This window comes from Nuphar pumila, chromosome 11, assembly GCF_984573655.1.
Source record: "Nuphar pumila chromosome 11, dmNupPumi1.hap1.1, whole genome shotgun sequence".
In the NCBI taxonomy this organism is placed as follows: Eukaryota; Viridiplantae; Streptophyta; class Magnoliopsida; order Nymphaeales; family Nymphaeaceae; genus Nuphar; species Nuphar pumila.
The window spans coordinates 2,829,101-2,853,674 of NC_143259.1; the positions used below are offsets into that span (position 1 = coordinate 2,829,101).

Here is a 24,574-nt window from a genome sequence, read left to right on the forward strand (position 1 = left end):
GGAGGAGGATTGGGGTTACTGCTCTTTTCTTATACAAATGAAAAAAGAAAAAAAATGTGCATTTATATGAGACTAAATTTTGCAAGAAAAAATAATTGCTAAAATACAAGTGTGATTAGAATAAAGAATTTCACAATATCGAACTTTCAAAATTTGTAGTAATTTTGCAATACTTCATGCAATACTCGTCCAAAATTTTGCAATTATAAGACTTCTGCAAATTTTATGATTTTTGCAAGTTATAGCACGAAACTCGTCGCAAGTTTTATAAATTGTTTTAAATTTTGCAATCTTTTTTGGAATATTGCAACTTCATATGTGATTTTATTGACGAGTTTTATGGATGTTATTTTAGCATTTATTTTAGTGTCATGACGTGCAAAACTCAAAAAATCCCACATGTGAAGGGGTAAAAGCACAAAAAAAAAGTTGAACTTGAGATATTGTCCATTCAACAGATTTGGTAATTTGTGAGGCATGCATTTCAAAAAGTGTGTCATTTTTGTCATACAATATAATCATTTTGTGTATTGAAACCGAGTCAAGTATGTAATCAAGAAAATGGATTCATCGTAGATAACATTTATTAGCTTATATTTTTACATTTTTTTCTAAAAAAATCTATGCATTAATAGAATAAATGCTGAATATGGTGAATAAAAGATTATTTGCAGCCGAGCCCAGCCCGAATCAGCTCCATAGGCCAAACAGGTGAGTAGTGGGCTTTATATTAGACTCGGACCTAACCCAATTGGTCAACAAGTCGAGCTTGACAAGGCCCAGCCCATCAACGGCCCCGGTCAAGCCATTCATTAACCAGGCCAGGCTAACCCGACCCACCCATTTTTCAGCCCTACTCTCTTTGGTAGACAAAGCAAAAAGCCCGGTAGAAAAGAGTGCATTTGTTATATCTTTATCACAAGAGCTGTGTAAAGAAGTCTGAACCAAACCATCTGCAATTCGACCTTGAGTAAGGCATATGCATTCCACAATTTTATGAAGCTAAAAATGAAACATTTCCATGTAGCTGAAATAAATTACATGCCTCATTCATGCCCAGGCAATGGTTTTTAAATCCTAAAGCTGCCACAATCGTAATTTTTTTTATTTTTTGGCAAGCACCCAGTTTTCCAAAAGTCTAATATTCAGGAAACCAAGTGTAATAGGAAAGAAAAAGGCAGCACACCCATATTCTGAACTGAACGGAAAATGGTACAGAAAAAAATGACGCATCTTCAAAAATACCCCACAATTTACCAAATCTGCCGGCGCAGGTTCCCAATTTTTTCTTAATGCTTTTACCCTTCGTAGGTGCAAATTTTTTATTTTCGCAGGTCATGCTGCTAAAACAATTAACTTACAAAACTCATCAATAAAATATTGTGAAATTCCAAAAAAGATTGCAAAATATTTTATTGACAAGTTCCATGGGTGTATTATTTTAGCATCATAAGCTGCGAAAATCGAAAATTCACCTGTGTGGAGTAAAAGCATAAAAAAAAATTGAGAACCTGTGATATTGTCCATTCGGCTGATTTGATAAATTGGGGAGCATTTTTTAAAACAAGTTATTTTTTCCGTACAATACGGTCATTTTCCGTAGTCTGAACTACAAGACTGAGACACTGGCCCTCACATGCAGTACCTTCTTGTATACATAGAAGCGTATTACAAATTACATACCACACAAACAAAGAGTAAATTACCTCAATTTTCCCCCACCTGAGCTACTTGATCCTAACAGCCAAAGAGGAAGAAACCCACAAGGATCTGAACTAGTATTACACACCTTCCACATATGAAAGACAACATATTCTCCATGTATCTCTCAGCCATTTGTAACTTATCCATTTCTTCCAACTTTTTGATATAATGAAGAGGACAAGAGTGGTGTTCACGTCAAGCTACAAGCTTCAATTGGATGGTGTTCAAGGTTGCGTAGGACAATCCTTGCAAAGACCTTCGCCTCAATTGGTCCTGTTGCTGACGCTGCAGCAGCTCGCAGTACACGAGCGGCACCAGCCTTGTGCAAGAGGCTTGCGTGGTGTACAGCATGCCGGCTGCCAGGAATTGTGAACTGCAAGCAAAGCGATGACTATCAAATTAATAACCAAAGAAGTAGACCAGCTGTCACATGGGTGCAGCTGCAGGTGCGGGGATGCGGCACTTCCAAAAAACCCAGAATGATTTTCTTTGTTGGTTCATATCGCCGACCCCAATTGTTTTGGGATGAAGGCGTTGTTGTTGTTGTTGTTGTATATATATATATATATAGTCCAAAAGTTGAACATAAATGACCCTGGGTGCGTTGACTGCACCCAGGGTCAGGTTGACCGCATCGGGTGCGGGTGCGGCACCTAGTTGGAGAATCCCTGTGACATATATTAAAAAAAAATGTCTTGGCAATTTTTTTTTTAAGTCTGAAAAATTGGACCAAAATGACCCTGGGTGCGTTGACCGCACCCGCATCGCGTCGACGCAGGTGCGGCACCCTGCTAGCCCAATCCCTGTGACATAGTAGACCAGATGGCACATAATCTCAAAAATGTCTAACATTAGATAACATGTTATGAAGCAACTAAAAAGGAAGTATTCATAAATACAGATTACATAGTAGGGATTTATGATACTTGTGAGAGACCACACTAGTGTATAAAGTATCCATCATAAACTTGCACTCTCGTATATTGACTATCCAATTCCAAAATGGTCATGAAATAACTTTGTTATGAGAGTGAGATTAATGTGAGCAGATTTTCCAAAAAAGAACAATATCACAAATCTAAAGCAGTTAATTAGTGCAACCTTAAAATGACAATAAGTTCATTCTCAAAGGAAACATAAACTAAAATCTCCATCATCTCCATCTTAATAACGGACATAAACCTACCTCCCTCGTGTATGAAGACGTGATGTTAGGAACATTCTAACCAGGTCAACCTACCGAACTAACCAAGTAGAGGGCAATATGGATGAACTAAAATTAATCTCCAAATCAAACAAACTGAGTTTTTAAAGCCATGCTTTTGACCACACCAAAAAACAAATGGAGTTAACCAATAAGAATGGTACAACACCGTCCAATAAAGCAGATGGTCTGTGAAAGGGGGGCAGGGAAGAAAGAGCTAAATCTTACTAGTCCATGCTTTGGAAAACTGAGCATTGGTCACCAATATTTACACATTTACCAAAAAAATTTAATGATTTGCAGAAAATTTGTATATATTTTAAGAGATTGTGTTTTCAAGAAAAAAGTACAAGAAATATGATATGAATTTGTGAACATTAATAGCCAAATAATGAATCACATATCTCTCTAAACAAACCACATGAAACTTTATATAATTCAGACAGAAAAAGTGGACTTATGCCTGCACAGGTTGGTGATTCAATCAAGGCAATTGGATTCTCAACTAAGACTGAGATGATACCTGTGCATCGAATAGAATGGGGGAAAGAACATGGGCCTTTTCTCCCGGCCCATGTAAACACATAACCCATTAAAAACAGAAACAAGCGTTAACAAAATCTCCTAATTTATTGGAAAATGGAAATTATCAGTAAGCAGCAAGTCTTTTCTGGAAATTGGAAAACGTGTCCTCTGGGCATCCACATGAAAGTTTAGAAAGTTTATTAATGGATGTCAAAAGTTTAATGCAATATACAAATAGCAGTACTCTTCATTTTCTTTTCATAAGGATTCATGATATGTACCTGGAGAAGAGCAAAAGCTGCACATGATCTTAGAATAGACGATGTATTTCGCAGCATGCTAATAAATCTCCCTATCTCTGCCCCACTGCAAAACAATCACAAAACAGTCATTTGCAAAATAAAAGGAAGTGAAATGAAAATGGAAAATTAGAACCAACAAAAAAGACTGCTTTTTAAAAACAGATAGTAGGATTATTGAAAACATAAACAGATAATAGAATACAACTCCTAGGCCAGTTTGGACATTCATGTTTTCTTTATTGTGTTTATGGACTTCTGAAAAAAGGAGATCACTTGGACTTTGGATGACATGTTTTTTCAGTTTCTGCTCTTCCTTGGTTTGAATCATGCTTGTTGCAGCATTGTCCCTTTCGCGCTTGGTCTTTCTGGAATCACTATTGTCAATGGTTGCCGAATCAGACATGGTTGGTGGATGGGTGAATGAGGGAAGGAGAAAAAGATGGGAGAGGGTAGGAAGAGGGAGTCAAAATAAAAAAATAAATAGAAGTAGAAAACAGAAACAGCTCTCCCTTGTTTCTTAAAAAGAGGGGCCACTTCAATATATTTTTTTGAACATTCTTAAACATAAATAAAAAACGAAAAAATAAATAAATATTTAAATTAAATATAAAATTATAAATAGTTAAAGCCATGTATTCTATATATCCAGACACTACCTTAATTTTAGGCAGGAAGATACCCATCATATTCAATTGATTATATTGGGGGCCGGACAGGGAAGAAGCACCAAAAAAGAAGAAAGTCCAACCATCCCAAAAACCTCATACTATAGCTAAAACACTATACCCCTTGCATTACTCTCATTACAAATATGGGAGACCCCAAAATGCTGCAGGAAATTACAAATTTGTTAGAGGTCTTCATCGATGGAAAACTCTAAGAAAGTGGAGACCATGCCGTATAATGGAACATTAAAGGAAAAAGGTAAGTTCTCACTTTGCAGCAGAATAATGTGGTATAATGCATCCACATAGAAGAAGATATGCAGAAACCCATACACCAAAACTCATAACTCTTATAGAAGCTAACAGCCAACTTAGCTTTGTCTTTCAAACCCCACCAGAACAACTTTAAACTTCAAATAATCTTAGAATTTACAGTTGCAACTAATTAGCTAACATTTAAAGTCCTAGTCATCCTCGAGCAAATTCAATTAATATTTGGCACACATTATTAAGCCTACAAAATGGCATGTAATGGATAATTTGTTTTATTCAGACAAAGAATCACAGAAAGCACCTGCATCTAAGATGCCCTGCTTCTTGTATACGTACTGCCTCTACTACTTGAGCTAAGGACGCAGGAGCTGAGGATGCAGCAGCAGCCGAGAATAGCTGTGGATCAAAAAATGTCTGGATAAAAGCTTCAATATTTTTCAATGTCATTCTTCTAGCACCATCTAAGTTTCCAGCCTTTGAAACGGTTTCTGTTGATGAACCAATTTCATCCATTCTGTAACCAAAAAGAAAAAAAGAAAAAAAATGGACTTAGTGGTTTCAGGAATCTGCTAATAAATTAAAACAGAATAATAAATGCTGAATGAATGTTCACTTCACAAAACACAACTCAAGGATCAAAGATAAACATAATATCCTTAAAGGTTGTAACCAAATTAGTAGAAAGCAGTGGCAAAAACCATATGCACTATACATGAATGCATTTCAGAAAACTTCCCAAAAATTGGTGCTAACAATAAGAATAGTAATCATTAACATAAAACTACAAGTATTTCAATTTCAGAAAGATGGTATATATATATATATAAAACTGTACCACCATGGAAATTTGTAAATGCCATCTTTCTAAAATTGAAAATACTAGTAGTTTTATGTTAATGGTATATATAGTCACAGATATCAGCGATATTTTGAAAATATTGCCAATTTGATAATATCGCGATATTATCAAATTAGTCATTGGCTTTTAAACCCTTGATCAGTAGAATACAAAACTTTGAACACCACATGGTGGAAATCTGGAAAATGAGAAACTGCCAGACCTTTAAAGGGCAATCAAAAGAGAACAGTTCCATTCCCTTATTCAGCATGAGATCAAGATATAGGCTAATATCACACGGCTCAAAGTAGATGCTGAAAGGAATTGGCCCTGTCGAGCAGGGACCAGCTTCCCTGTTAAATAAATAAATAATATATATTCTTCTTCATGTATTTATATCGAAATACCCGATAGGGGTATTTTGGTCATTTTACTGTGCATTTTATTTTTTTAGGATTTTTTATTTTTTTGTTGTATTCTTTTTATTTTTATTTTTATTTTTATTTTTTTACTTTTTAATGTAATGGGACCATTGGGGGGCCCACACTTATAGTCGTTGGGGTCCCCAATGACTATAATGGGAGCCCCAATGGCCCCCCTCTAGGTGTTCCTTTTTTCCTTATAAATAGAGGGTCTCTCCCTCATGTAAAGTAGCTTTTGTTCTCTCTCTTTTCACTCATTAATAATATTTTCTTTGCCTTTTGGCATTTGCCCCTTAGTGGGTTTGTGTTTTATGCACATTAAACTTTTCTAAGAGTTTTCTTGTAATTTGTATTTCCGCATTCTTCATTACATGGTATCAGAGCCAATTGGTTTCTTTGTAATCTTGGGAGTCTTTTTAAGATCCTTGTAAGTTCTTTCTCATCTTTACCTCTCTTCTTCGCCACGAAGCACGAATCAAGAGTAGAGTTATCCTTCAAGCTCAATGGTTCAAATTATTTGATGTGGGCGTCAGCTATGGAGAACCATCTTCGTGGAAAGAAACTATGGGGCTTCGTGATGGAGACCACTCTTGAACCAACATTGAAGCTCACCAAGATCGAAGGTTGTGTTGAAAAGGCTCTTGATGGTGAGGATCACATTAAAGCTATCAACGAACATCAAACCAAGGTAGAAGATTAGGAAGGTAACCACATGAACAATGTTGACATAAATATTTGTGTCAACATTGCCAAGTTTAGAAGAGCCAATGAAGCTTGGTTCTTTCTTAAGGATATGTATACCCAAAAGAATTTAGCTAGGCAATTTTTTTTTCAAAAAAAGATTAGGTCCACTAAACAAGGGGACATGAGTGCCCGAGATTATTTTAGTGTTTTATCTCTCCTTTGGGATGAACTTGCTCTTCTTGAGCCCAAGTGGGTGGCTCCGGAAGTTATTGAATTAAGAAGAGAACAAATTGAAAAAGAATATTTCTTTCAATTTCTTCACGGTCTTAGACTGGAGTTTGAACAAGGGCATCCATTTTTTATAAAAGGAAGGCCTTACCTATTGAAGATGCCCTTACCGAAGTGTGCCAAGAGAAAACTCGTCTTGGTATGACTCATAAAAGTGATGAGATCTTGGTCATTATTAAGCTGGGATCCAATGCCAAGCCCTATAGGCCTCCCCACTTTGCCAAAAATAATGGATTTAGAAAGTTTGTTATTTGTCACTATTGTAATGAACCGGGTCATATCAAACCGGTTTGCCCTAAGCTTAAAGGAAATGTGGTTGTGGTTGGTGAAAATGTCCAAAATAAAGAAGTGAGCAATAATGGATGAGACATTAAGGATACTCTAAATTAAATCTCGGAGGCACTTCAACATCTCCTTAAGTGTTCATCTACTTTGGGTGTGCCATCCCAACTTCCTTATCTCCTTCAGGTATGTGTATTTTGGACTCCGGTGCTTTTTTTCACATGACACCACATAAAAACATTATTTCTAATATTTATTCCACCCCCACAACATCTTATGTTTCAACGGCCGACGGGACTTCTTTGAAGATTGAAAACATTGGAACATTTGATTTAAAACATTCTCAAGAAATTTTTTTCCAAAAATAAAGGTGGCTCTAAAAATCAATTTAAACTTATTTTCGGTCTCTCAAATTACTAATCATGGTTGCAAAGTATATTTCTCACATAAAGATTGCACCGTGCAGGATCTCTAGTCAGAGAAGCTGATTGGATAAGGCCATAAGAGGGGCGATCTATATTTTATGGATTTTTTGACTTTACCATCCAAGTCTTTTTGTAATTTTGTAAATGTCAAAATTATAGAAGTTTGGCACAAGAGACTTGGCCATTCAAAATTTTCAAAGATAACTTATTTCTCTTTTTTGGAAAATTCTTGTAATGAAAAGATTATGACTTGTAAAGATTGCATCTTTGGTAAATTAAAAGTCATTCTATTCCCTCAACGAAATTTTGTCTCTACACAACCGTTTGAATTGGTTCATTCCGATGTTTGGGGTTTTTCTCCTATCATGTCCAAGGGAGGTTTTTCATATTATGTAATTTTTGTGGACAATTTAACTAGATACACATGGATCTTCTTTTTAAATTAAAATTTTGATGTGTTTTTCGTCTTTAAAGATTCTCATGCAATGGTTAATCAATTTCTAAGTAATTTATCTATTCTAAGATCGAATTCGAGAGGTTAATACATGTCAAATGAATTTCAAACTTATTTACGACAAAATGGAATTTGTCATCAAAGATCCTGCCCTAACACAAGGCAACAAAATGGTCTTGCAGAAAGAAAATATAAGCATACTATAGAAACAACTAGAACTCTCTTAATTTCTAAAAATATTCCAAAGTCATTTTGGGCCGAAGCCGCATTAACTTCAACATATCTTATCAATAGAACTCCTTCGTCATCTTTAAAAAATGTGAAAAACTTTATAATATGTCTCCGGTTTTCAAAAGGCTAAGAATTTTTTGTTGTAAATGTTATGTTCTTACTCACAAAAATGATAAGCTTTCTCCAAAGGCTATTGAATGTGTTTTCTTAGGATATGGTGAAAAACAAAAAGGATACCGATGCTTTGATTTATCAAATAATAAACTTTATATCTCAAAAGATGTTACTTTTCTTGAAGAAAAAAACAGTTTTGCAAACAATGAACCAAAAGAAAACATGGATTATTCTCTTATTTGATTTACTACTCCGAAAAGATGAATCAAATATGATTGAGACTCTTGAGTCTTTCAATGATGTTGAAAATCAAAATGAAAAAGCTCTTAACAATGAAAGAAATGACTCATGAAAGTTTAGATGAACATGTAACAAATAATACTCAAGTTTATACTAGAAGAAGTGAAAATTCTCATCCATGTGCTTTTGACAAATTTTCTCAAAATATGTCGTTAGAAGAATCATCTCAAAGAAGGTCAAATTGTATCTCTAAAGCACCAAATAGATTTGTGTCTTATGAGTCTTTTTCACCACATTTTAGAGCTTGTTTATTAGCCATTCAATCTTTTTATGAACCATCTCATTATAATAATGTCAAACAATATGCACATTGGAATGAAGCTATGCAACATGAACTTAATGCACTAAAGAAATCTCAAACTTGAGAAATTGTTAATCCTCCTCAAAGAAAGAAACTCATTGGATGTAGATGGGTTTTTAAGGTAAAAACCAAAAGTGATGATTCTTTAGAAAAATATAAGGCTAGATTGGTAGCCAAAGGATATGCTCAAGAGTATGGGGTAGATTATGATGAGACTTTTGCCTTAGTTGCTCGAATGACTAGTGTTCGAGCCTTAATTGAAATAGCATCTATTAAGAAATGGCATATTTATCAACTTGACGTTAAAAATGCCTTTTTGAATAGAGATCTTAGTGAAGAAGTTTATATGGATCCTCCTCCTGGCATGAATTTAAATAAAAAAACTTTGAAATTAAAAAAGGCATTATATGGTCTTAAACAAGCCCCAAAAGCTTGGTATGATAAATTTAACAATGTATTAATTAATTTGGGTTTTGTCTCTTGTTATACTGACACTGCTCTCTTTATTAAGAAAACAGGTGATTCTATTGTAATTCTTCTTCTTTATGTTGATGATATGATCATCACGGGAAGTGACAAAAAAGGAGTAAATGACATTAACTCTATATTAAAGAAAACTTTTGATATGTCTGACTTGTGTTTTTTGAGATATTTTTTAGGTATTGAGGTGGCTTATTCATCTCGTGGATACATTCTATTCCAAATGAAGCTGGTCGCGGACATCTGAACTAAGTCAGTGATTTCAGATGAAAAGAAAGTAGACACTCCCGAAGTTATAAATGCTAAAATTAAGACTTGAGGATGGTGTTCTACTTGATGATCCTACTCCTTATCGTCAATTAATTGGATCTCTTACTTATCCATCACCCGACCAGACATTGCTCATGTGATTCATGCAGCAAATCAGTTTCAGCATGCTCCTACTACAGTTTATATGTTTGTTGTCATGAGAATTATGCGCTACATCAAGAACACCATCTCAAAAGGGTTTTTCTTATCCTCTTCATCTTTTGTCTTAACTGCTTATACTGATGAAGATTGGGGAGGTAATCCCAATGATCAAATTTCAACTACTAAATTTTGCATTTTCTTAGGGGATTCGCTTATTTCTTGGAGGTGCAAGAAGCAGCAAAAAGTTTTCTTGTCATCCACAGAAGCTGAATATCGTGTCATGGCAACTACAACCATAGAAATTGTATGGCTTAGAAGTCTTATCTGTGATATGGGGATTCTCATCTCAACTCCCTCGAAGTTGTGTTGTGACAATTGCAAGCAACCATACCTCCCATGAGCGCACCAAGCATATTGAAATGGACTGTCACTATGTTCGAGATGAATACCTTAGGGGAACTATCACATTACCTTATGTTATATCAAAATATTAGTTGGTTGACTTCTTCACCAAGGCGCTTCCAACTCTTCGCTTTTTGTTTCTCCTTAGCAAACTTTCGGTTTTCTCCCCGTAAAGTTTGAGGAGGGGTGTTATATATATATATATATATATATATATATATATATATATATATATATATATATATATATATATATATATATATTCTCCATGTATTTATATCAAAATACCCAATAGGGGTATTTTGGTCATTTTACTATACATTTTAGGATTTTCTATTTCTTATTTTTTGTTATATATATATATATATATTTACTTTTTAATGTAATGGAACCATTAGGGGCCCCACACTTATAGTTGTTGGGGCTCTCCAACGACTATAATGGGAGCCACAATGCCCCCCCTCTAGGTGTTCCTTTTTTCCTTATAAATAGAGGGTTTCTCCCTCATGTGAAGTAGCTTTTGTTCTCTCTCTTTTCACTCATTAATAATATTTTCTTTGCCTTTCGGCATTTTCCCCTTAGTGGGTTTGTGTTTTGTGCACATTATGTGCTTGTGATACTTGGCTCTTTGATAAACTCTTCTAAGAGTTCTCTTGTAATTTGTATTTCCGCATTCTTCATTACACTTCCCATCTCACACATAATCTCCTTGCCCCTCCATGTTCCCTCTCCCTTACATCAAGTACATCTATTCCTCTCTCCTTGTACTCAGGTTGATTGCTTGTCACCCACATTTTTTGTTTGGTAATTTTACTCTCTTTTTTGTGACTTTCCGGAATACAGAAACAGCTTCTAAATAACCCAAACAAGGAAAAATTTAACCACTAATAAGTAAATGGAGAGATATATGCAATTTGATGAACTATAAGAAGAAGACCAAAGAAAGACATTAATTTAGCAAAATGAGAGCAGAAAAGTAATGCAAAATAACCATAAAATAGTGTACCTTCCATCAAACATGTAAGCTAGAGCAAGTGCAGACATGAAGCGGGCCATTTTTGAAACTGAAGAAGAACAGAGATTTACAAGGGCTGGCACACCCCCTTCCTCTAATATCCTAAGAGCATTACCAGGATTGAAAGCAAGATTCCAAAGTGCACCTGCAGCAGTCTCATGGACATCCTGTAAAGGAAAACATATAAAGCAATAACATTACGATGTTATCATCAAAGATAAACCAAAAAAATGCTTGCAGACAAATGTATATAAAGATAAGAGCACAAGATATAGACTAAAAGTTAAAAGGTTGTGGGTAGGATGACCCATTCTTCAGACAAATGACACTTACTTCAGCATCAGAACGTGCCAATGCAATAAGTGGTGCAACACCACCTTCTCGTCCAATAGCAATACTGGAAAAGAGATTTATCTTAGTCATCAAGATACCTCAATAGAACTTATCTCTTAAAGAAATTCCAGTTCATGCAAATTTCAAGTGGATGCCATCAAACACAGTGGTAGATCAACACATACACTCTGTTCTATGATGATGATAGTGGATTGACATCATACACAGAGAAAACAATGCAGAAGCTGTGGACCAAAAAAGGCATACCCAAGTAGCATTATACACCAAGTAGTACTAATATTAAAAGTTACATCCCTCATGGTCATCGATTTCACTTAACTAGAACCAAGTACCAGAAGTAAAAGATGATAGTTTCCACAGCAGCTCAAAATACAATGCAGAATCCATAACAAACTACCAGGTTAGATTATGCATGTACATAGGTATAAAACCCACATAGCATTCGTTGCGGAACTTAAACTAACACCATATGACACAAGTAGATGACAGTTATGCACCACCTGTGACTACCGCCTGAAGGCACATTTCAAGAGGATTCATGTCATGTCAAGCCCTGGTAAGGATCTTTGCTTTGTGTTGAATTAAAACACATGCTCCATGGATTAGATTCAATCCAATAAATCATATTTAATTTTAAGTTCAAACTCAGAGAAATGTAATTCTATTAATTAACTATCATTTTTAGGATACATGTGTGGCAGTTCATTTATAACTAACATTCACGAGTTACAGTCTATGTCACATGGGTGCGGGGATGCGTCACTTTAAAAAAACAAGGGTGCGGCAAAAAAAAATCGGACCCGGGTCGAATTCGGATCTGACCCAGGTCCAAACCCGATAAAACATACCCTGCATGCTCATTTAAAGCACGCAGGGTAGGGTTTCTCATTCGAGAAACCCTCCCCATGCCTCTCACTCTCTCTCCTCGCTCGCCTTCTCCCCCCGCCGCAGGCTCCCTCTCTCCCGTTCGTTTTCCGGCCACCTGACGCCGGCAAGCTCCGCGTCCGGTGAGCCCATGCGACCTCCGGCCACATTTCAGGTGAGCTCCCTCTGGACTCTCTCTTTCTTCGTTGTCTTCTTCTTCTTCTTTAGGCGAGCCTCCCTCGACGGGATCTTCTTTTTTTTTACAAAAATGACCCTGGGTGCGACACACACACGCACGCACGCACACACACACACACACACACACACACACACACACACACACACACACACACACACACACACATGATGAAAATCATAGGTGCAAGTTTGCTTGACATGATGCCATAGATGTGTTCAGCAAGTTTTGTTTTAGTGGGAACTTTGGATAGTCTTTTTTATGCATGACCTCAATTATTTTGATCAACGAATTCCAGTGCATATGGACCTCACTTTTTGAAGCTCTTGAAAAACCTGTTTACACCTTGCAATCATACAATCCAAAGCAATTTCCATTGAAACACTCAGAACATGCTGAAATTTGATAGATGGTGTGGCATCATCTAACAAATGGCAATTTCCATTGAAACCAAAACATGCTGAAAAATACAAACTTAGGCTAGGCCAAGAATCTAGATTCCAGAGGCTAGTGCAGATGCATGCTCACACACACACACACACACACACACACACACACTGAGTTTTAGAAAATAAACTTCGAATCTGTTCACTACCACCTGCAAAGTCATCATTTTTCCAAATCTCCTTCATCTTTTTCTGCTAATAAATATACACATGATTTTGTAAACATCATAGCATGACCTATTAACATGATAGACTACCCATATGTTCATGCAACTCCAAGAAACAGCAGCCCCAAGGAGGAAATAAAATACATCAAAAAGTAGCGCTTAGTGCAAATTTATTTTTCACAAAGTACACGAGCTGACAAGATATGCTCCAAGCAATATTCTTACAACAAGGTGTTTGCACCTTAGATCAGAACTCTTCAAATACAAGGATTTGAAATAATATAACTTTGTGAACCACGTAATTGAGAATACAAGTGTAGCAAATAAGCATTCTCACTTATGACTACTTACCTATTAGCTTCAGATACTGATAGTCCCCATAAAGCACCAGCTGCCCTTTCCTGAAGTCCTTGGGAGCTGTTTGAGCAAGTATGTGCTAGAGCAACCTAAACAACCAAAGTTAACACAAAGGGATAGAGAGAGGAAGGATAAGTGTGGATCAATTACTTGGTACCAATGTTATTTTTTGTGGAATAAACATCCAGACAGTCTTAGCATGAGACAGCAACAGAAAGAAAGTAGCTCTAATAAAAAAGACATAAAAAATTCACCCCTCACATACTGCACTCATCTCTCTCTCTCTCTCTCTCTCTCTCTCTCTCTCTCTCTCTCTCTCTCTCTCTCTCTCTCTCTCTCTCTCTCTCTCACACACACACACACACACACACACACACACACACACACATGACATGCCCATGCATATGCGCCTCACCCACTCACCCACCCACCCACACACAGACAGAGAGATGCAAACATATAAGAAAGGAAACCTGCTCATGCACATAACCACTGATCTCTTAAAGAAGAAAGGCATCCAGTACAACCCTGAAAGTGTAGAATAAGCAATGAATTTTAGACCTTCTCTTCCCTTGGACTGTTACTGGCAAATAAACATGGCATAAAAGGATGTAGACATGTTTACCAAATGAAAATATATAAGCATGAACATGTAGCATCATGTGATTAGGAAATTGTAGATGATGTCACATTTTGGTAACCAAGGACCAACTCAAGGGGTAAATCCAACTACTATATACACATTTCCTACATTGCAGCAAGTTCCATCAGGGCATAAAGGAGAAATTTTCAGGCTGATAGAAACAATACATTTCTTAGACCCTGCAAGATACCAACGAATCACATGTACCAAGCACAACAGTGAGTGAGGAAAAAAAAGCCTGATTTAGAAAGAAAAAATATACCAAAGCCTCAACACCACCACCAGCAGCTATTGCTTCTCGATTTCTATCATCAAATGACAAGTTCCATAGAGCACCAGCAGCCTCTTGTCTGTCAAGAACGAAAGCAGTAAACTAACCAAGGTTGAACCAAGTTTATATCTTCCAGTTAAGGGAAAACCACCACAAACCATTACATCTTGCCAAGAAACTGAAACCAACATCTTTCAGTTCATCAAGATGATAGTTATCTCAGAGTGAAAAGACCAGATGCCTGACATGAACACAGTGCTACCAAGTGAGCACAGTTCTGACAGTGATCTTTTATGACATGACCATACAAAAAACAGTTTTCTGAACTAAAATGAAAAAGACCTATCTGCATGTTCAACAACTTAAGCACAGAACCAGTAATCTTTAACGAACTTGCATTCTAAAAAGCCAACAAACTGCGAACAGCAAAGTTGCATATCATGTTTGTGTCAGAAAACATGTGTTGGGCGAAGAATCAAGATTCTTGCTTGCCTGAACTCTTGTAATGAATCGCTTTGGTCATTAAGAATGCAATGTTGTGACAGAAAGACGTTCCAATAAGGCAACAAGACCTCAAGTGTATATCAAGTAATCCTTTGTTAAATCTACACTTGACTTCAAACAAGGAAAAAGGAACTAAATTGAACTTCAAAAGTACATTCACTGTGTTACCTTACACCTTCATGATTAGAACAAGTGAGCTGCACCAGTGCTTCTAGAGCACCTGCTTCCTGTCCAACAGCAGCATTATTACCATTGCTGTCCCCATGTGCAGCCAAATTAGCCAAAGCACGAGCAGCCTGATAATCATTTTTAAACAATAAATAACAAAAATCATAATTGATTGACAAAAAGACAATTTGCACTATAGATGTCTAGATTGCATTCTAAACGGATTAAAAACAATGGAAAGGTTCTTCTCCTCACCATGCAAAGTGACATGCATAAAGTTCTATAATCAAACCTGGAAGGAAAAAATTTGTTCACTCCAAAAGTTTTTACTTGTAAATGAAACAAAAGACAACCACTTTTATCTTTTATAAAAGAACAGTCAAGATCTATAGTTGGCAAACTTGGTGAGTCAACTCATGACTCGGCCGAGCTGCCTCGTATTGCACCTAACTGAGTCAAGAAATCAGCTTGCCGCAGTTAGGACTAGACATGGCTGAGTCAGCTGAGTCTTATAATTTTTTTAGCGTAATGATTTTACTCTCACTCTCACTCTTTTATATATATAAGGGTTTATCTAACATTAAACTAGTTGTATTTAACATTAGATGCATTCAATTTATTAAAATGTCCAAAATATCCTTAAAAGTAATGGCATTTTTTAAAATGCATGGATACGTTTTTGGGCATCATTAGTCTTTTGGATTTGGAAGGAAATTAAAAGTCAAATACCTTTTTCAAAAGAGTAAAAAGTGTTCTTTACAAATTTAAATATGAAAAGTCAAAATTACTTTATTGACCTTAGAAAGTAACTATGCATTTTTTTAAAAAATACCATTACTTTTAAAGGCACTTTAATCATTTCAATAAGTTTAATGCATCTAATGTTAACACAACTAGTTTAATGTTAGATAAACCCTAGTATATAATCTAACAGCTGGTTTCTACTAAAGCAAACATATAGATCATAATTGGAGCATTAGATGTGCACAAAAAACAAAAAAAGTTAAAAAAACAGCGTTTCACTACAGAGCTTAGAAACCATGAGGATAGCAATCATATATATATATAGAGAGAGAGAGAGTGTGTGATAGATGACTACCACGTTTTTAGCTAAACAGCGACGGAATGCACGTGATCTGGTGGTCGCATGCTTTAAAGTCGCGAAAATGGCCTTTAGTGGCGGTTCAGCAACCGCTGCTAAAGCCCTTTGGGTGGAAAAAAAATTCTGCTCAGGTCTCGCCTATATGTTTATATTTGGTACTAATGAAGGTTAGGAACTATTCAGCTAGAAACCATAGATGTAAGGTATCAGCTAAATCTGACCACATAGATGCATTCAACATGGTTTGTTTACTAAGAATTGCACCTTGGGTTGTTTTTTTCAATGTAAAAATATGATTTCTTGAGTTGTGAAATTTTGGCACATTGTAGACTATTGCTTTTTTAAGGCCTTGAAAACCTTGCTTACATGTCATAATGACATTATTAAAAACACATTTCCTACTAAACAAATAAGGTAGATCACATCTATAAGGATTGATCTACAAAAAAGATATGAAATAAAGGTGATTTCTACTCAATAGTTTTGTACCTTCATTAGTACCAAATATTTACCCTATATATAATATTTGGTGCTATTGAAGGCACGAAATTATATGGAACTATTCAGCTGGAAATCATTGGTTTTAGATTTTTTTTGTTGATAAAATCCTATGGACGTGATCTATAAGTTAAATGAGTTTTGAATCATATGATTACAACAAATAAGCATTTTTTTTAAGGGCTTCAAAAATTAACGGTCCACAATGCACTAAAATTTCATGACTCAAAAAATCATATTTTTGGATCGAAATAACACAATCCGAGGTTTAATCCTTTGCAAACAAACCATCACACTGCCAAGTTGTGTGTATATATATATATATATGTGTGTGTGTGTGTGTGTGTGTGTGTGTGTGTGTGTGTGTGTGTGTGTGTATATAATGATGTAATAAGTAAATACCCTCTAGAGGTATTTTTGTTATTTTATTCATGTAACAGTACTGTTCATTAGGAACAGTTTTTCTCTTATTTATTTATTTTTTATCTTTTTATTTAATGTCTTTTTTGTAAAGAGCAAGGGCTCTATAGTCAAAAGACCATAGAGTCGTTGGGGGCTCCCCAACGGTCACAAACCCTTGTGTATAAATAGGGGTTGAACCCCTCCCCCTTGTAATTAATGCTTCTCTTAAGCATTTATGCTCAATAAAGATAAATATTTTTTACATTTTGTGTTTTTCTATTTAGTTCCTTAATATTTTATATGCACTTAATGCTTGTGTTGTTGTCCCTTGTTGGCTACTGTTTTGTCTTATAGTGGACTTGTGCTTGTGTACATTGTGATTGCGATCTTGTAAGCCCTTAGTGGCATTGGTTTGTGCTTATGCACTTTTGTGATTGTAATCTTGTAAAGCCCTTAGTGGCATTGTTGTTGTATTTTCCGCTATTTCATTACATGGTATCCGAGCCAAGAAATTCTTCTTGGCATTTTAACTCTTTTAGGTCTTGGGATTCTTTGGTTCGAGTTCGTGCTTCGTGAAGGATTCATGATCGTTGTGTGGCTTGGATTCAAAGGAAATATAGACTTGGTATGTATCTTATATCTTTACGTATTTCTTGTGTTATCTATTCCATGCATTATGCATGAGAAAACACTTATTCTCTTTATCATTAAAATATATATATACATATATATTTGTTATTATTATTAAAAAAACTCTTTAAATAGTTTTTAATCATCGTTGGACTTGTTTTTTTTATTAAATATCTTATAAGACTTATTTGTTTATTTTTGAAAAATTAGATATATGTATGTTTTGAAATCATGTTTGAATCTTAATTTTTTCAAAACATGCCTTATTTGAACAAGTCATGATTATAAATGTCAAATCATGTTCATATTGTTGAACTTGGTTTTGTTCTTTTTTTATAAATTGTTATATGTTTTAAAATAATTTGAGATATTTTAATGATGTGTGTATTTCACAAGTATATTTTTATGAAATTTTGTTTGAACTTGTGTTTAATATTTCTCTTTGCTCTTGGTGTATTAAAAGTAACATATGAAGTGTTAAAAATTAAGATCTAGCTTATAAAATATTTTTTATTGATATTTGATCTTTATGCACTTATGATTGCCTTACATGATGAATAAGATTGTTTGTTCGTGCATAAGGTATTAAGCATAATTACTTATGGGAAGACATTCACTTTAATAAATGTCTTTTATGAGTCTTTTATGGGACAATAGTTGCGATATTAGGTGTTTATGTTGTCGATCCTTTTTGTGGTACTTATGAAGTTATTAGTTTAATGGCATTATTTTACATGCTTTGCATATGATTTAAATATTGTGCTGCATACTTAGTTTTTAATAAAATACTAAGTTGAGAATCATGAGAAAATTCTTTTGAAAGTTATATGTGTTTCTCTCATAGTTCACTTTAGTACTTGTCTATTATTGATGAACATATTTGTCCAATTAGATCTTTGGTAGATACGTGTCTTCTTGATTAAAGACTCTTGATTCATTGCATACTTGTTATTTATAAAATATAAATTTTTATATTGTGCCCTTAGTGCCTTAAATTTATCACTTGCACATATGCTTAAATTTGTTCATATGCATGTCTTTTGTATAATATATGTGGTTTACAGTTATTTAGATTATCGCATATACATGAGTTCTTTTGATCTCTTTGTGAGAATCCATGATTAGTTGTACAGGCTCGGTACACGTAAACAAGCCGAGCTTAAACAAACAGTCCAACTCGAATAAGCTCGGTAAGCCCGATTAAGCTTGGCTCACATAGTTATAAAAAAAATTAGATTTATATATGAATGTATTTTGTTCATAATGTTAACAAAAAGAAGGGTCTTACCCTAATGGATAAGTCATTGATCATTTTTGGAAGTGGTACGGGTTCAAACTTCAAATCTCACCATTATCCTCTTTCAAAAAATCATTTTACACAATTTTCAAAAAATTTAAAAACATTTTTAAAATAAAGGTTTTCAGCTCAAGTCGAATCGTGCTCGAGCTCAACTTGAGCTGATCCCGAACCATGGTTGTTCAAGCTCGGCTCGAGCTTGAAAAACCAATTTTTCTTCACGAGCCAAGCCGAGCCAGGGCAAGCTCGACTTGAGCCCGGCTCATGTGCATCCCTATATGTTTGTGCACTCTTATTTGTTGACTGGTTATTGTGATTTGTTTCATCCAAGAGAAAGACCATGCACCTTCATTCAATGATTTCACATTCATATACCATCTTACTAGAAGCAGTGGGTTGCACAGGCTGTCGAACATTCATGTGCATGAAAATGGGAAAGAGGAAACTAGACTATGCTTCACATGTGTGTAACTGCCTAAACATCTAATTTCAGGAATTGATGAGAAAAATGTGGAAATATCCAAGTTATAAGAAATATCATGGACAACATGAACTCCCAGGCCATATATGCCAATCATGGGTTGAGAAAGACTCCTACACCACATTTTCATAGCATGCGTGAGTGTGCATACTCTCAACTATCAGTGGCTCAAACGTGTTAACATACAGTAGCTAGATTTCACATTCATATACTATCTTACTAGAATCAGTGTTGGTTGCACAGGCTGTTGAACATTCATGTGCATGAAATTGGGAAAGAGGAAACTAGACTATGCTTCACATGTAACTGCCTAAACATGTGATTTCAGGAATTGATGAGAAAAATGTGGAAATATTCAAGGTATAAGAAATATCATGGACAACATGATCTCCCAGGCCATATATGTCAATCACGGGCTGAGAAAGCCTCCTACACCACATTGTCATGGCATGTGTGTCTGTGCATGCTCTCTCTCCTATCAGTGGCTCAAACACGTTCATGTACAGTAGTTATCCTGAAAATTTAAGATCACCACCAATGACCTGCAGTGCTAGGAAGGTAAATCACTCTCGATAGGATCTAGCAACTAAGGCATGTGATTCATCAATCCTGAGACAAGCAGCATCAAGAACAGTAAAGATTATACTTTTTTAAGTGTAAAGCATACACAAAATGTCATAAACTAGATGTTTACATAAAAGTACATGGCTTTTTAAGTCACAGAAAAAAAAGGAATCATAAAAGATGATAGCCCTTCATAGCAATACACGTAAGGATCGTTTTCCATAAAAAGGTTACCTAAATCAACACCTTACAGGATGAAACGAAGAGTCTGACCAAGTGGATTTTCTGTATTGCTTTTAATTTATGTCGCAAGCATAGAACACATGCTACAATAATGAATCAATGATGCTAATATGAGTAAATAAGCACATGCATGATAGCATATGGAAAATAATTTGCCACACCTGTTCCTGCACCCCTTCAGATTTGCAAGAACGTGCAAGCATCACCAAAGCATGGACACCACCAGCTACAGCGACTTCCATGCTACACTTGTCATCTGCTGCTAAATTTGCAAGTGCACCAGCAGCACGTTCCTGTTTTGAAAGACAAGCAGGTCAAAAAAAAGTTTTTTTCAATAATAAACATTATAATGCCCCTTAAAACCATGAAATATTCTAAAATACAACGTACTAGGACTCCATCACCACCAGAAGGCCATTTGAATATGAGATCTACCAGGGCTTTTACTCCACCTGCCTCAGCAATCGCTGCCTGAGAGACCAAAGAATAAAGTTCTGAGTTAAAAAGAACAAGAAGAAGAAACACGCAGAATCAAGACAGAACATCACAAATGTAGCTGGCCAATGACTAACCTTGTGCTCCTCTCCCACAGAAAGATTCCAGAGTCCTCCAGCTGCCTCCTCAGCAACCAATCTGTTTGGAGATCTTGCAAGGGCGGCAAGGATACTGATTCCTCCTTCCACAGCCACAGCTTTGGCAACCTCAGCATTCACAGACAGGTTTGCTATGGCCTGCACATTTAAATCTTCCAACATTAGGCATAGAAAAAAATGATTAAAACAAAAAATCGAGTATAAGAAGATGGAGTGGGACATTCTAACAGATTTGTTTAACCTTCATTATGTAAACTCTAACTTCAAACATACAGCAAGTTGATGAAACATAAATAGGTTTGAAATTTAAAAGGAAACCACTGTTCATGTAAAACAGCAACTTATAAAAACTTACTTTTGCTGCCTCTGATTGGACACCCTCTCGAAAAGACCTAGCAAGTTTGAGGAGAAGTCGAATTCCGCCCCCTGACATCACTGCTTCCGCTCTTCTAGGGTCAACTGTTGCATTTTCATCATCAATAACCACAAACGTTGCCAGACCAGTAGCAGCTCTCTCCTGGATATCTTCTTGCAAACTCTGGACTAAACTCAACAGCAATGCTGCACCTTGCCCTACCCAGAAATCATCAAGTCCGGAAGGATTATTCTCTGCGATACGGAGGAGAGAATGTGAGAGAACCCATTCCATCCAATCCATAACATCTTTCACTGAATCATTGCTGGCTGCTTGGTTTCTCTGATTCCATAAGATTTTCTTATCTCTCCTTGGGATTCCATCCAGCTGTACCAAACCACTGACCAAGGAAGAGAGCCCTTTGAAAATGTCTGTAGATAGGGTAAGAAGAACCTTAGATTTAACGTTATCGCGTGATGCATAACTAGAACCTTCATCGAGAACTGAGCAATTAAGAGCACAAATAACCTTTAAACTCTGGAAAGATAGCAATCTAACAATAGCACTAGGGGAGATATCAGTTCGAGAAACATCCAAACCAACCAAATTTGGTAACTTGCTCCAAAGTTGACAAGCCAAGCTCCAATTTATGTGCCTCGACCCTGAAAGAGAGAGAAACCTAACCGAGACGGCATCTCCAAGAGCTGACCCATCAACCCTCAAGCAATCCATAAACCCAATCTCAACAAGCTGCTTACAGTTTCTCACCAACGAGCGAATTGCTTCTCCATCGATATCACGCACTCCTGATAATCTCAACCTCTTCAACTTCGGGCAGCACATGGCAACTTTCTGAATTGCATCACTACTAATCTTATCACAGAAGTCAGGTCCAATCTGAAGACTCTCGAGCGCTTCGTGTCGGGCAGCCATCACTGACAGAGTTGCGTCAGTGATATCCCTACAGAAATCACAACTTATTTCTCGAAGATCTTGGGCTCGGAGAAACATCACTGCATTGGCTGCCTCAGACCCACGAAACCTTAGCTTCTGCAGATTGCTGCATCGACTGGCGAGTGAAGCTGCAGATCCAATATCACACTTGTGTGCACGCAAATCCAACGAAGTCCACAGACATGGTGAAGACCCTAGCACCCTAAACGTCTTACAAGTAGAAGAAAGGCTAGCCCTGTCTCTATAATTCGCGCAAGAAAACACCTGAATAACCGTATCATCAGGTAAACTCGTCCAGTCAACATATACTGAATTAGTATCTGAATGATGGGTTACTTCACAAACCCCATTGCCACAAGAATCCTGGAATACAATCTTCTCATCCTCCTGAATTACAATGGCTTTGCGCCGTACTCTCCGGCTCATTGCCGATGAAATTTCAAACTCCTCTTAGAAATTCTTCATATAACCCTACCTAAAAAGCAAAAACCTAATATCCCAAATCCTTCACTCGTTGTCGCCTAGAGAACCAGAGGGTAAACAACCCAGATTAACTTATTTTAAGTTTCACAGCACGCTGAAGCACGTAAACGCCCAGACACCAATTCAATTGATGACCTCTTTTGCGTGGAACCAATGAAATTTTTCACAGAATCCAGAATGACTGAAGTTAATTATGCCACACTTACTCGCTTAGAATCCACTAATTGATCTTGTTCTCGCCTGCCATAAGCAACAATAAGAAAATCGCAGAAATCGACTAGATAATCAACCACAAAGCATTGAATCAATGATGGTGAAACAAACATTAAAATTTCAATATGTCTACCGATTTTGCACACTAAACATTCGTTTTTCTTTGATTTTCTTTATTACCCACATAAGCAAATCGACTAATAATGCAAGAATACGCGTCTAATTTCATACCTGTGGCCGCAATCGTCATTCAGAGAGTCTTTCTATGAGCAATGAAGTGGCGAACCCTTCAAAGGAGTAGAGAGAAAGAAAGGGTTGTGCCGAGAAGGAGGGATTGGGGAAAAGGGAGTTGTGGTGGGGATGAAACTCTAATAAACCCTCAAGGAATAGACCTCCAACCCCTTCTGCTCTATGAGCAAAGTGGTGAACGAAAATTGGAATGCTGCGTGCGCGTCATTAGCCCTCTGAGAGGGTGGAGGGGATTTGAGGAGCACTTCTTTAAAATCCCGAGGGCTGAGGAGTCATGGGGAAGGAGGGAATGGGTCAATTCGAGAAGAGAGGATGGTAAAAACATCATATATATATATATATATATATATGTGTGTGTGTGAGAGAGAGAGAGAGATTTGAAATTTTATTTGTACTTAGTCGATTCATAAGATACAAGTTAATCACTTGGTGAGATTTTATTTGTAGGTAGATGTGTGATAAGACACGCTAATCACTTGGCACTTTGGGTTTTATATTAGTTTGGGGTGTCAACAGATAGGATTTTATTAAGCTTTTATTATATTTAGTTGCATTTGGTAAGCCAAAATCATATCGGACTATAATCGGATGTTTTTGCTATAAATTCCTACGACTATCTAAATGTGAACTATATCCAAATTTGTTTACATGTAAAAAAGTGGATCTGGTATGAGCTTTTCACCCTCTTAATCTAAATCTGAATTTGAATTAGTTTAGCCAACATCTGATTAGTTGAATATGGTATTGGCCACATTAGATCCCAATCTGAACCATTTACATCCTAAGGTTGTGTTTGATTCAATCGACAAATACCACCTGGATACACCAGGTGGCGTTTGTCCAAGACCTATGGTTTCATGGCATTCCTTTGAACTAAAAGTAGTAGGAAGAAAGTAGAAAGTAGTCCCTGCTTAGGCCGCTTGGTTCTAGTGCATCAAACGTTTGACACCCCGCTCGAGGGCATCCTGCCACTCAAACACACCCTAATATTAGTAGGTTATGTGCTATCAACATGTGTATTCACATTCCTTTTGCTTTATTTCTTGGCTATTGTTATGCAAGTTTCATGCGATTTATTGATCATGGACAAACATTTTTATTGTTTGAACCTTGTTCGAATATGAGGTGTTTAAGCATCTTTTGCTTTATTTTTTGGTTTTTTTTGAAAAGCAAGCAGGGGTTAGGCAGACCCTCATCAGTTATTATTCCAAGTACCACAG

The 24,574-nt window shown here is 36.3% G+C and overlaps 1 protein-coding gene across 1 annotated transcript; it reads right to left on the reverse strand.

Annotated features, from left to right (window-relative positions):
• Positions 1 to 1,632: 1,632 nt before the first annotated feature.
• On the reverse strand, positions 1,633 to 23,576 carry LOC149821632 (protein ARABIDILLO 1-like). Its single transcript, XM_089981628.1, has 13 exons — positions 23,337 to 23,576; positions 21,456 to 23,132; positions 21,080 to 21,238; positions 20,898 to 20,978; positions 20,669 to 20,800; positions 15,291 to 15,418; positions 14,610 to 14,697; positions 13,699 to 13,793; positions 11,654 to 11,717; positions 11,312 to 11,487; positions 4,975 to 5,187; positions 3,715 to 3,799; positions 1,633 to 2,077 (listed from the first exon to the last, which is right to left on the reverse strand). The coding sequence occupies exons 2-13, from the start codon at positions 22,833 to 22,835 to the stop codon at positions 1,895 to 1,897; spliced, it is 2,784 nt and encodes a 927-aa protein (XP_089837754.1). The 5' UTR covers positions 22,836 to 23,132; positions 23,337 to 23,576; the 3' UTR covers positions 1,633 to 1,894.
• Positions 23,577 to 24,574: the final 998 nt, after the last annotated feature.

Excerpts from the sequence above, each read along its gene's own strand:
- LOC149821632 (XM_089981628.1), bottom strand. The coding sequence starts at position 22,835 with ATGAGCCGGAGAGTACGGCGCAAAGCCATTGTAATTCAGGAGGATGAG. Across the intron at positions 14,698-15,290 it reads TCTAATCATGAAGGTGTAAG|ACAAGAGGCTGCTGGTGCTC; the intron begins GTAACACAGTGA and ends CGTTCTTGACAG. Across the intron at positions 11,718-13,698 it reads TCAGTATCTGAAGCTAATAG|TATTGCTATTGGACGAGAAG; the intron begins GTAAGTAGTCAT and ends TCTCTTTTCCAG.